Source organism: Durio zibethinus, chromosome 26 (genome assembly GCF_047325235.1).
Source record: "Durio zibethinus cultivar Kanyao isolate XHJ-2024 chromosome 26, ASM4732523v1, whole genome shotgun sequence".
Lineage (NCBI taxonomy): Eukaryota > Viridiplantae > Streptophyta > Magnoliopsida > Malvales > Malvaceae > Durio > Durio zibethinus.
In genome coordinates this window covers 10,622,985-10,635,465 of record NC_143187.1, presented here as the reverse complement: position 1 = coordinate 10,635,465, position 12,481 = coordinate 10,622,985, and the positions used below count along the sequence as shown (strand labels likewise).

General features: G+C 34.7%; 2 protein-coding genes across 3 annotated transcripts; both read left to right on the top strand.

The window, feature by feature from the left end:
- Positions 1 to 3,750: 3,750 nt before the first annotated feature.
- Positions 3,751 to 10,614, top strand: VAL3 (VP1/ABI3-like 3). 2 transcript variants are annotated; one of them, XM_089755081.1, is made up of 14 exons: positions 3,751 to 4,136; positions 4,425 to 4,506; positions 4,617 to 4,715; positions 4,981 to 5,323; positions 5,518 to 5,857; positions 6,159 to 6,255; positions 6,641 to 6,811; positions 7,174 to 7,253; positions 7,548 to 7,592; positions 7,690 to 7,953; positions 8,502 to 8,551; positions 8,839 to 8,952; positions 9,223 to 9,293; positions 9,463 to 10,614. In XM_089755081.1, exons 8-14 carry the CDS (start codon positions 7,212 to 7,214, stop codon positions 10,233 to 10,235), a joined length of 1,359 nt encoding a protein of 452 aa, XP_089611207.1. In that variant the 5' UTR covers positions 3,751 to 4,136; positions 4,425 to 4,506; positions 4,617 to 4,715; positions 4,981 to 5,323; positions 5,518 to 5,857; positions 6,159 to 6,255; positions 6,641 to 6,811; positions 7,174 to 7,211; the 3' UTR covers positions 10,236 to 10,614. The 2 variants fall into 2 exon arrangements, with proteins under 2 accessions (XP_089611207.1, XP_022715974.2); XM_022860239.2 differs by having other exon boundaries at positions 6,641 to 6,815.
- A 764-nt stretch (positions 10,615 to 11,378) lies between these two features.
- Positions 11,379 to 12,481, top strand: LOC111318765 (syntaxin-124-like). Its single transcript, XM_022921635.2, has one exon. The coding sequence runs from the start codon at positions 11,484 to 11,486 to the stop codon at positions 12,390 to 12,392; it is 909 nt and encodes a 302-aa protein (XP_022777370.1). The 5' UTR covers positions 11,379 to 11,483; the 3' UTR covers positions 12,393 to 12,481.

Here is a 12,481-nt window from a genome sequence, read left to right as displayed (position 1 = left end):
AACCCGTGGCTTTCACACGACAAAGTTTAGCGACAAAACCCTTTTTCTAGCTTTTTTTTTTTTTTTCATCAGCAACTTAGCTTGTCGCTAGCCCTTATTCTTTATCTGTTTTTTCTTTCCCTTTCATGTTCATCTTTCGTAAGGATAAAATTGAAAATCCATGCAAAATTATTTATCGATAAAAAATTAAACCCAAATTAATAACCATAATAAAATCTTCACTTCCGCTTATCTTTCTCCTCATTAGTCTTCTACTAGCAACCACCAGTCATGATCGCTGACATTCTCCTTTCCACTCTCTCCCTCTAAAAACTTTTAGGGTTTAATTTGTAAATCGGTGAAAAGATAAAAATTAAAGCAAAGATTATTGATATTTAAATTTACTCTCAAATTGTTTTTAATGACATTCTTTATGTGGCTAAGAAATTGATATTGGGAGACTAATTTAATATATTTTATAGATAGATAAAAAATTATAAAATTTATTATATATAAATTTTAATTAAATATTTTTAATAATAATTATTTTTTAGTTATATTTTATTTTATTATCATCATTATTTTTATATTTAAATATATATTTCATTACTGAATTTAATTTTATTATTATAATAATCAATATTATTATTATAATAATTAATATTATTTTCATAACTAATTTTAATTTCTTCAAAATTAATTCCCTCATCATCCAAACAAAGACTAAAATCACATTCACGCCCACCAAGGCTCTCTTCAGTCTCGACTCTGAATGCTTTCCTTTGGTCTTCGAAGTTTTGGATGTGGTGTGGGTCCTGTGACAAGGTTGATGATACGACTACTAGATCAAGTGAATCCAGTTGCAGAATATTAAAGTAGCTAGTTCCAATGTAACATCAGCATGTCGAGCTTGAGAATTGAGATTTATTGACGTCACTTTGGTCTTTCGGTATAGGCTCCCCTTTGCTTCGAAAATGTAAATCCTACCAGTACTCTACACTGTCTCTTCATATTAGATTTGACCAGGTATGCATTAGCACCGCCATGTCAGTTGTACTGAAACTCAGATTTTCCTCCTTCCCTTCGACGGGTCTCTCATTTCATGCATGACTTTGATTTAAACAACTAAAATTTCATTTCTGGCCTTCAGTTTTTGACTAAATCACGCTTTATAGTTTACGCTTCATAGTTTAAAGAGACACGGGACATTTGTTATTATCAATTTAAATTTGTTAGAGCAGAGTCGATGTCAAATTCTATATTACATACACAAATATTCGTCCGATATAGTGATGTTCGTCTTTAAGCATATGCTTGTGTCACGACGCCGTACGAGTTCAAGTCGAATGGAGTTGAGTTACGGCAATAGTGGATCATTGTTCCGTGACGCTTGCTAGAAACAGAAAATAACCAAACTCCGGTCTCAATATCCATGTTAGATGCGGCATATATAAGTAACCAGTCCATGCTAACATTGTCCAGTCCTGAAAGTTTGAAGTTTAAAAAGTGAGTTGCACTTAGGAATATCTGTGATTTCCGATTCGTCCATTATTATTATTTTTTTCTCGTCAGGCTGTCCGTCATCTCCCATTGAGGAAAGAAACAACAAGGAAATTAAGCAACATTGTTAGATGTGGTCGAGGTTCAATGTTTACATTTTAAGCATCATCATCAGTTTAGTATTTATCACAAACCAAAGTATCTCTAATCTCATCTTGTCCTCTCTCGTGATCCCCTACATTTATCTTCACTGCTAGCTGATTCAGAGTTTTGTCTGACTATATTCAAGCATTTGACAGAAAAAGAACAGTTTGGTAGTTGGGTAAAAGAATATATTCTGTGTTTCCTCGAGGAGAAATTTCACTTGAAGGTAGCTTGAAAACAAAAGCCAGTTTGGACACCAATTGTCAAAGAAGCTTCCGAATATCTTCTTGTAGCTATAGTTAGCGTTGCTTCAAAATTACACGGTGGTTCCTTAATAACGTGGAGAAAAGGTTATGGTCCACAAATATAAGCAATTTCATTAATCAATTGGGTACTTCATGATCTTTGCATTTTGACAAGTACCGTACAAACATGTTGCAATCTTGCGGACTAGCTATTACCCTACGACATCTACTTTCATTTTTCTCTGTCAGAGATAGGTTTTGAAATTAGAGGCCGTACTGTATCAAATTAAAGAACCCCAATACCAGTTCATTTCTTTGCTTACGAAGCAAACATCTTATAATTCCATTTTCTGTTCAACAGGTGCAAAACTTGGCAAAACAAATAGACCATTTTTTGACTTTGTAATTGCATCTTTCACTTACAGCTAAAGAAAATCAATTATTTAATAAGTTCATATTTAAACTTCAATACATATAATTTATTTTATTATTTTTAAATTACAACCTAAAAAATATACTAAATGCTTTAAAGTCATATCTAATTAATAAATAGGATGTTTAAAAGGAACATTAATGTAAATCATCATCCAATTGCTTTAAGGAAAATTTTCTATATAAATGGATGTTCACATTAAGATTGTAAAAATTATAAGTATTAAAATTAAAGATGATAATAGGTCGAGTCGAATTGAGTTTTTATTCATTTCGAACCCTACTTGACTTTAAATATATAAAATTAAAATTCAATTTGATTCAATATTTTTTAATTATTTTTATATTTGAATTTGAATTTGAATTCGATTTAATATTGAATAAAATCATATCAGACTTAAAATTAATAAAATATTATTTAAATATAAATATAAAATTAAATATATATAAAAATATATAAAAATATTATAAAATTAAATAAATAATTAAAAAAATTATTTATATATCAAATTAAATAAAATCGAATTTACTTAGCTTGATCTTAATTTTTTATGCTATTTAACCTGATTTAATATTTAATTTTTTTTAAAAAAATAAATCTTAAAATATTAAATCGAATCAAAACCTATCGATTTCAAATGTTTTTACCCTCTCCTACTAAAACGTTGAAAACTCAATATTTTGGACCAATATTAGAAAAAAAAAAAGAATAAACAAGAGTTGAAAAAAGAAACCCGAAAGAGCGACGCGTCAAAACAGCAAACCTATGCGTCGAAAAGTTCAAAAAAATCAAACCTAAATCTTAAAAACTGTAATGACTAAAACACCCCTACTTGGTTACAGATTGAGAAAATGGAAAAAGTATCGGGGTTATTTTATTAAATTTAATCCGAATTTGACTACTAAGTACTAACTACTTAAAAGAAGTAAACTTTTCCTGAATTATTCATATTCGAGTCAAAAAATTTTGATTTATTTTTTATTGAATTAAACTAGAATTATTTAAATAATAAATTAAATTGAATTTGAATAATTAATGTACGATTTTCAAAATCTCGGTAGGAGTGGAATTGATTTTTTATCTTTAATATCTTTAATATATATAAATAATAAAAAATTATGTTTAAAAATAATATTTATAATTAAATTAAATTCAAACATAATAAATCAGATTAAATCAAAATTCAAACTTAAATATTTTAAATTCAGTACAATTTAATCCAAATCCTTATCCATTTGATTTAGTTCGATTATATCCTATTGACATCAACGAGAAAAAACGATAAAGAAAAACGATAAAAAACGACGACGCCGAAGCAAAGGTATAAAAGGCCACGTGCTCGACGTGTGGTTTTTTTGGAACTTGACTCGACGTGTGTTTTTTAAGTTTAAGCCTATGAACGAAAACTGACGCCTTTTTATTTATTTATTATATAGTATATAAAAACGCATTTACAATCTTATTAAATTCTGGTTTAGTATTTTTTCCTCTCTCACGTAAATTTCACTCTTTCTCTCTCCAAAACCCCTCTATTTGTCTTTTGTTTCTCATGAATTGTGCAGATCAGCGCCTAACCATCCTATTTTATTTTCCTGCGTTTTTTTAGTTTTATTTGTGGTTGTTTTTTCGTGAAGAGAAGAAGCTTAGAATTTACTTGTGTTTTTGAAATTTTGAAATAAAAAAAAAAGTAATAAGAAGATGACGTCAACTTCGGGAGCAGCTTCGTCTTCTAAGATTTGCTTCAATTCGGACTGTAAAGACTTGAAATCGGAAAGACTGCGGAAAGGTTGGCGGTTGCGAACCGGAGAGTTGGCTGAGCTCTGTGACCGATGCGCGTGAGTTTCACTTCTTTTTTTAGACACTGTTGACTTTGTTTTTAGCTGTTTTTGTAGTTTGTTAATTTTTTTCCAAATCTTTTTTGTTTTAATTTGGTATGATATTAAGTTTAGTTGCAGAATTATTGTCCTTTTATGGTTATCCGGAAGGTTAATTTAGGAATTTTGTTCACTTGAATTAGATGTTCAAAATGCTTTACTTAATCAGGAACTTTTTTTTAAAATGTGAACTATTGTTCAATTTTTTTGCAATGTTATAATCTGAATTAAGCTCTTTGTTGACTTTAGTTCTGCTTTTGAGGAGGGAAGATTTTGTGATACTTTTCACTTGAATGCTTCTGGTTGGAGGAGCTGCGAGTCATGTGGGAAGGTTAGTACAAGCATTTATAAACGTTAATTTATTTGCTATAATTTGGTGCTATGATGTCGAATGTGTGCTTTGATCTTCCCTAGATTCTTACAATCGTTCTTTATGTGCAGCGGGTCCATTGCGGATGCATTGTTTCAGATCATGCATTTACTTTGTTGGATGCTGGAGGAATAGAATGCATAGCTTGTGTGAGGAAAAATGTTGTTTTGGTGAGCATGGATGATATTACTATGTTATTCTGATGTCTCTTCCAGAATCTGTTTTTAGACTTTATATTGGAATTGTTATGTAATGGTAGGGGCATAATCTGTTATTACTTGTTAGTTTGTTATATATGTGAACAAAATACATCCTTTTCTATCTGATGTGCTGTTACTTTTAAGGTTCGGGACTTCAACTATATTTCCTAGCCGGTAGTATTCATTGGCTGTGGAATATGTTGTAGACCTCTTCATTTGACATTCTATATCTCAGGGATCAACTTCTTCATTGCCACCTTCTTTGCTTTTCCACTCAACTTTGTCTGAGAGATCTAAAGACTATTCTGCAAATGGTCTAGCTAATTGGCTAGTTGGTTCGGGTCCTGTACCTTGGCGGCAAGCACCCAGTTTGTTCAATTCTTCAATTTCTAAGCCTGAGTTGCATTCTAGAGTTCCCTATGAAGTTGACATATCCACTGGCATTGACAGACTAAATGTCTCAGGCAGATTATATACTCCTTACCTTGAAAAGAAGAACATTGAGGACTTCTCTGAAAGGTTAATGAATGGACCCTTGAAGCCTGGTGCACGGGATATAAATGAGAATGGAAATGCAGGTTCAGAAAAATTTTCCCTGTATCAATCATGGTAGTCTTATAAACATATACCTAGGAACATTAATGCCTGCATAATGCATATGTAAGATGTGGATATCTACAAATTCTTGGACATACATTTTGTTCTGTAAAAATTGTCTCTAGAAAAACTTATTGGTAGTTGCTGAACCTCTTGCGGACCATTTGTTGTCCAGGAATCAATTTTGAGGAGCAGCGTAGTTCTTGTTTAACTAAATCTCAGCAGCCTTCTCTGAAGGAGGAGTCATCTAATCCACCCTTTGGGTTATCTGTACCTTATACATCTCCAGATGAAGCAAATGGTCAAATTGGGGTTTCTGGCACTCATTTGCGACCAAACCCCCAACCTCCACCGGCCAAACAATTTCATAGTAATCTACATAATGGAATTGACTCATCAGTAGAAACTCAGATTCTTAATGGGAGGCCTAGAGCAGATAGCCGTGGACGGAATCAATTATTTCCTCGTTATCGGCCTAGGTTTACTGACCAAGACCTGCAACAAATAGCTGGAGAGTATCCATTGATTCTTTAAGGCCTTCTTGATAATTTGTAATTGCATTGAACGTACTAGATCATTTACCTATGATAATTGATCTGACAGAGTTAATTAACCTTTTAAAAAACATGCTTCGTTATTTTTTGAGAGACTTATATTCTATATAAATTTTGGGGAAAAAACCTCCACTAATATTAATTCTCAAAGTTGGGTTTTTGTCTAAAACTTTTGTTTTTCACATAATTATTAGTACCTATATGCTGGTCATGTCAATTCTTTAACTACATTCTGCTCCAGTTAGACTTAACCACATTTAAGTTCAAATTCTATAATAACTCCTTTGTTTGAGAAAATGTTAAGTGCTAGTGATGCTGGGCGAATTGGACGTCTAGTGCTGCCAAAAAAATGTGCTGAGGTGAGTTGTCACTCGAACCTACTTAAGAATTTTTAGTTTGATCAGCATTTGTTGTCTTAGTAGCTTTGCAATAAAAATTTACAGATTGGTGGTCATAAAAAGCTTGGAAGTTAAAATTTTTTTTGTTTACATCAATTGTCTAGATTGTTCTCTTGTGGAAAGGTAGCAGGTTTTGAATTCATGCATTTTTGGTCCCAATTAGTATCCTTGATTTTTTTTTTTTTTCACTTGAAACACTTTCATCTAGTTATGTACTGTCAGTAATTTAATGATTCTATTGCTGAAGTTAAATATGAGCCTTGTGTTTTTTGTTGTATGTCTTAGTTTCTCATCAATTATTACCTAGATTGTTGTCACATACTAAAATGCACTCATCATAAGACAGGCCTATTTCCCCCCAATTTCTCTGCCAGAAGGCTTACCTCTTAAAGTCCAGGATTCAAAAGGAAAGGAATGGATATTTCAGTTTCGCTTCTGGCCCAACAATAATAGCAGAATGTATGTTTTAGAGGGGGTTACTTCTTGCATACAGAACATGCAATTGCAAGCGGGCGACGTAGGTAACAAACTAATATCACTGGAATACAATGATTTAGAGATTTGAATCTTTTGTGCTATGAGGCTCAATGTATGTCATGTTCAAGTTATTGCTAAATTTGTGCTTCTCCTCAGTCAGCTTTATTCTTTAGAATTTTCTGGATTCTTTTAATTGCTTCTTGGATTTACCTTCATATATGTTAATGACAGGGTCTAATTGTGTTGCCTATTGCCCTATTCATTTTGGTTGTCCAGCAATTGTGTGTTCTCACCCTTGTGCATTTGCTTTATTTTTCTTACCAGCATGTGACTATTTCCTATGATCATGCATCATGATTTGAGACTTATGTTTTGAAACTGATAGTTATGCTGTTTCCTCAGTAACATTTAGTCGGTTAGAGCCTGGAGGGAAGTTGGTCATGGGTTTCAGAAAGGCTTCAACTGCTTCAGCATCTGAGCAGGTTCGTCTTGCAAAATGCACCATCTACGCTGATTGTACATCTGTATGCTCTAGAGCTAATATAACATGGAATACAAAACGTTCATATAAGTGCTTTTGTTCCCCTTGTTCTTTGTTCCTTCTTGGGATGCAATTACACTTAAATCATGATAAAACATATTCGTTGGGTAAGATAAATTTTGTTCTTTCTAAAAGCTATATTTAATTGTTTTTAAATTAACTTTTGTGTAACCCCCATTGACTCAACAGACATGAATAGCAATTTACATACATTTATTTGTGTTTTCATTGGCAGGACAATAAAGCCAAACATAGTAATGGGATGTCTACGCAAGGAGATGTTAGTGTCTCAAAACCTAAAACTGGTGATATTACTTAAAGTTAATTAATTATTAAAAGATAGCACATGTTTACCTAGCTTTTCATCAATCAACCAGGCTGAACTGGCAGATCCTACCTCATGGTCAAAAGTTGATAAGTCAGGATACATAGCAAAGGAAGCATTAGGAGCCAAACTAGCAGTTTCCAGAAAGAGGAAGAATAGCATTTTGGGTTCAAAGAGTAAGCGCCCAAGAATTGATAATGAAGACCTGATAGAGCTCAAACTAACATGGGAGGAAGCTCAAGGGCTGCTCCGTGCTCCTCCTAATTATGTAGCCAGTGTTGTAGTGATTGAAGGTTTTGAGTTTGAAGAATATGAGGTATGGAATATCTTTATTTAATCTCTTTCTTTTTTTGATCACTTGTAATATCTGTTGTGATTGAAATTGCTTTTGGTTGTAAGTGGCAGGCTGGCAGCAATGAAAGCCACTTATATTTCGTCATTGTGGTGTTTGTTTCTCATTTGTTGACAGCTTGAACTCCTGTAAAATGCATATCTAAGAATTTTTATGCTTGATAAACCCTTGACCAAGGCATATAGGCACAAAAACTTTTATGTTGTTTGTTGTTTATGGATGCTACTACAGATCCTGAATAATTAGATGTGAGAACATATAGGTGCTTTCTTTTTTTTTTTTTTTTAAGATGTGATCCATTTTCGACTGTATTCGTTTTTCTTTCCCTAGAATGTGAGGGTGTTTATTGTCTGTTAATTAATCAAATATTTTTTAAAATTTTTGGTTGCCTATTAATAGTATTTTGATACATTATGTATTCCACAAATTGTATCCTTTTCTAGGGAATTCTGTCTTGCCTGTTCCGTAATTATTCCAGAGTTTCTCAATTTCATTGTGTTTGTTAATAACAGGATGCACCGATTCTTGGGAAGCCAACAATATTCGCAACCGATAGTTCAGGGTAAATCACTTTCTTTTGGATGCTCAGAGACTTGTATTAAAGGAAAACCGATTAACTTAGTACTTGGCTATGGTTTTGTTAATTTCGTGGATTTGTTGAAATCTCTACGGTTACTGTATGATATTGAAATATTCGATTGTGCTTACAGTGACCTTGGTGGGTTTATTCAAATATTTCATGAAATCATAATCAAAACAAAGTCCAATCATTATTCACTTTGTTGATCTTAAGGAAGCAAAAGAGTAGTCTGAAAGCAAGCAAATACTAATCTGTTTCATTTGTGTCAGGGAAAAGATTCAGTGGGCTCAATGCGAAGATTGTTTTAAATGGCGTAGATTGCCTTCCGATATTCTTCTTCCTTCCAAGTGGACCTGTTCCAGTAACTCATGGGATCCAGAAAGGTAAGCACTCATTCGAACGTTTTTCTCTATTTTGCAAATGCTGTCTTTTGCTAGGATGCTTTAATGATACTAAACACGCTTATACATTTTTAATTCTAGGTAACATGTAAATCTTATGTGTAACTTTCTCAACCAGATCAATTTAATGCCCTACCCACCAAAAAAGAAATAAAAGGAAAAAGAATCCTGGAAAAAAAAGTGAAAAAACACAAGAATTAGTTTCTATGTGGGCATAGCTTGAACACTTTTTTTTGTCTACCATGCTGGCAGATCTTTCTGTTCGGCCACTCAAGAATTGACAGCAAAACAGCTGGAAAATCTGCTGCCACACTGTAATCCAGGTATTTGTTGCTTGAAGAAACAAAATTCATACATTTTGCATGTCTGACCTGGAGCAAAGTATGAATGAATTTGATTTCTTGATGAAGGTTTTTGTTGTAAAATATTGATTCTTGTAATTTATTTCCTATTGTGAAATTAGTAAATTGATTTTTTGATTGTGATTGACAGCTGCTTTTAAGAAAATGAAGGCTGCTAAACAGGAACCAGAAAATGTAGATGCTCTAGAGGGCCTGGACACTCTTGCCAACCTAGCTATCTTGGGAGAGGGTGAGACTCTTCCTGCTTCATCTCAAGCCACCACAAAGCATCCCCGGCATAGACCTGGCTGCTCATGTATCGTATGCATTCAGCCCCCAAGTGGTAAGGGCCCCAAACACAAGCAGTCGTGTACTTGTAATGTCTGCCAAACAGTGAAGAGACGCTTCCGCACCCTCATGCTGCGGCGTGAGAAGAAACAGTCACAAAAAGAATTGGAAACTGCATGCAAGAAGCAACGACCTTCATTGCCTGATAAAGAATTGGATGATGACCCTCTCCCCTGCACTAATGCAGGAAATAGCAGTCCAAACCCGAAAAAGGTTGTCAGTGAGGGTTCAGACGATGACCCTAACAGAGTAAAATCCTCAACTTCACCTTTTAAAGGCCAAATTGACTTGAATATCCAGCCAGAGCGAGAAGAGGAGCTGTCACCTGGTTCAGATTCTGGCAGCATGATGAGATTGCCTCAAGATGCCACTGAGAGGTACCTTAGGCAGCCAAGGATGTTGACCTCTGGCGGCAATAGTTATTCAGAAGTTACCCAGACACAACCTGGTGAAGGCACAGAAGGAGAAAAAATCAGCAGCAGTGTCAACCTTGGAGCCAGCCATCCAGATGCTGACCGGGACCATCCAGCAGTTTTCTCTGTTAGACCATCTGCACCTACATCAGCCACTGGCTAGCTGAATGCAATATGTTATATTGGCCATTTGCAAGGTATCACTATTGTAATGAGGGCGGTACAGTTTTGGTTACACGTACATCTTCATTGGCATTTTTCTTGACTGATGTACATAAAAGAAGAGGTTATAAGGTTGGCAACATGGTTAAGAAACTTTGGTCATCCTCTCCACAGTAATTTAATGGGTTTTGACCCGCTGCAAAAGGAAGGGAAAGGGGGGGGGGGGTGATGACGCAAAATGCAGCCAGTGGGAATGGGGGTTGAAGCTAATGTAGTTCATTTTAGGAGCTCACCTGCTACACATAGAGAAGAATTGAGGATGTAAATTAAGTGCCTGCTTTTCCAATTAGTAAAAGAGAAATTGCATTCTGTTGATTTTATGTTTGTTTTGTTGCCTTCCCTGCCGTCTTAGATTGAAAAATGTGCTTAGGAGTAATGGCGTGGTAATCATGTGAAAGATTTAAAGCGGAGGATTACTGCTAAACTGAAAATCATGTCCTTTTTTTTTAAACCGATAACAAATCATGTGGTTTGATTTTGAAGAGGTCTATACACAGAGTCAATGTCAAGCATGGGGAAAAAGAGAATATGGAGAATTTTCATCATATGGACTAGTTTCTGACTACATGTGCAAGGTCGTAGGCTTTTTTATAAACGATGTAGAAATTTGGAAGGCAATTCTAGAGGGTTTAGCTTAGACAGCGTATTTCCTCTTCAAATGAAGCAATCCCACTTGTTCAAATCAAGACAATTTTAACAGAATATTTCACTTGTTAAAATAACGAAAATCATGAAAATTTTTCCGAGAATGGATAAAAGAATGCACATGGGACGATTATGATGGATTCATGGATAAAAAAGGATGACCAGGTCAACCAAGCCATCTTGTATCCACTGAAAAAGGGAATGTCATTGATTCTTCTGAAACCAACCTTTTTTTAGATTAGCATCTCAAATAACCTTTTGCCTCCAATACCTTTTTTTCTTACCAAAAATAAGGGAAATTAGCCTTTGTCCCTCGATTGGTGACAGTTTTTCTTTTTTGTCACCTCCTCTCTCTTCCTCCAGGATTGCCAATAGTAGTTGATGAAGAGGAAGACAACGCCCCATGTCTCCCAAAAACTCCAAATACATTACAAATTAATATTAGATTGGTTCATGCACAGCTTTGTCAACCCTTTGGGGTAAACTTCATATATAAATATTAACAAAAAAGAAGAAGAGAAGTAATTTGTAAAGTTGTGCCAAGATGAATGATTTGATCTCAAGTTCGTTCAAGAAATACACAGACCTGAGGCAACAGGTCTACCTGGACGACATAGAAGCAGGAAATGAGAGCGTTAATCTCGATAAATTCTTCGAAGATGTTGAGAATGTAAAGGAAGACATGAAAAATGTGGAACGGCTGTACAAGGCATTACAAGAAGCCAACGAAGAAAGCAAAACTGTCCACAATGCAAAGACCATGAAACAACTACGTGCTCGAATGGACACGGATGTTGAGCAGGTGCTTAAAAGAGTCAAAATTATCAAGGGAAAGCTTGAAGGTTTAGAACGATCCAATGCAGCTAGTCGAAACGTTCCAGGTTGTGGGCCTGGATCATCTTCAGATAGAACCAGAACCTCAGTGGTTAGTGGCTTGGGAAAGAAACTGAAGGATTTGATGGATGATTTTCAAGGATTGAGATCAAGAATGCAATCAGAATATAAGGAAACAGTGGAGCGCAGGTATTTTACGATCACGGGGCAGAAGGCTGATGAAGACACTATTGAGAATTTGATTTCAAGTGGTGAAAGCGAAAGCTTCCTGCAAAGGGCCATTCAGGAGCAAGGAAGAGGTCAGATTATGGACACAATATCAGAAATTCAAGAAAGGCACGATGCTGTTAAGGAGATAGAGAAGAACTTGATTGAACTCCATCAGATATTCTTGGACATGGCTGCCCTTGTTGAAGCTCAGGGTCACCAACTCAACGACATTGAAAGCCATGTTGCTCATGCTAGTTCCTTTGTAAGACGAGGTACCGAACACCTTCAGGAAGCTAGGGAATATCAGAAGAACTCGAGGAAGTGGACATGTATAGCAATAATTGCTGGTGTTGTCTTCATTATAGTCCTCCTCTTACCACTTTTACCAACAATTATAAATCTCTTGTAGGAAGAGAGAAGGGAAAATCTCTTCTTGAGATGTATTCTGATTTTCAGCCTAATAAAATTCAGTTCAGATCGTACATATAGCAAGTTAAT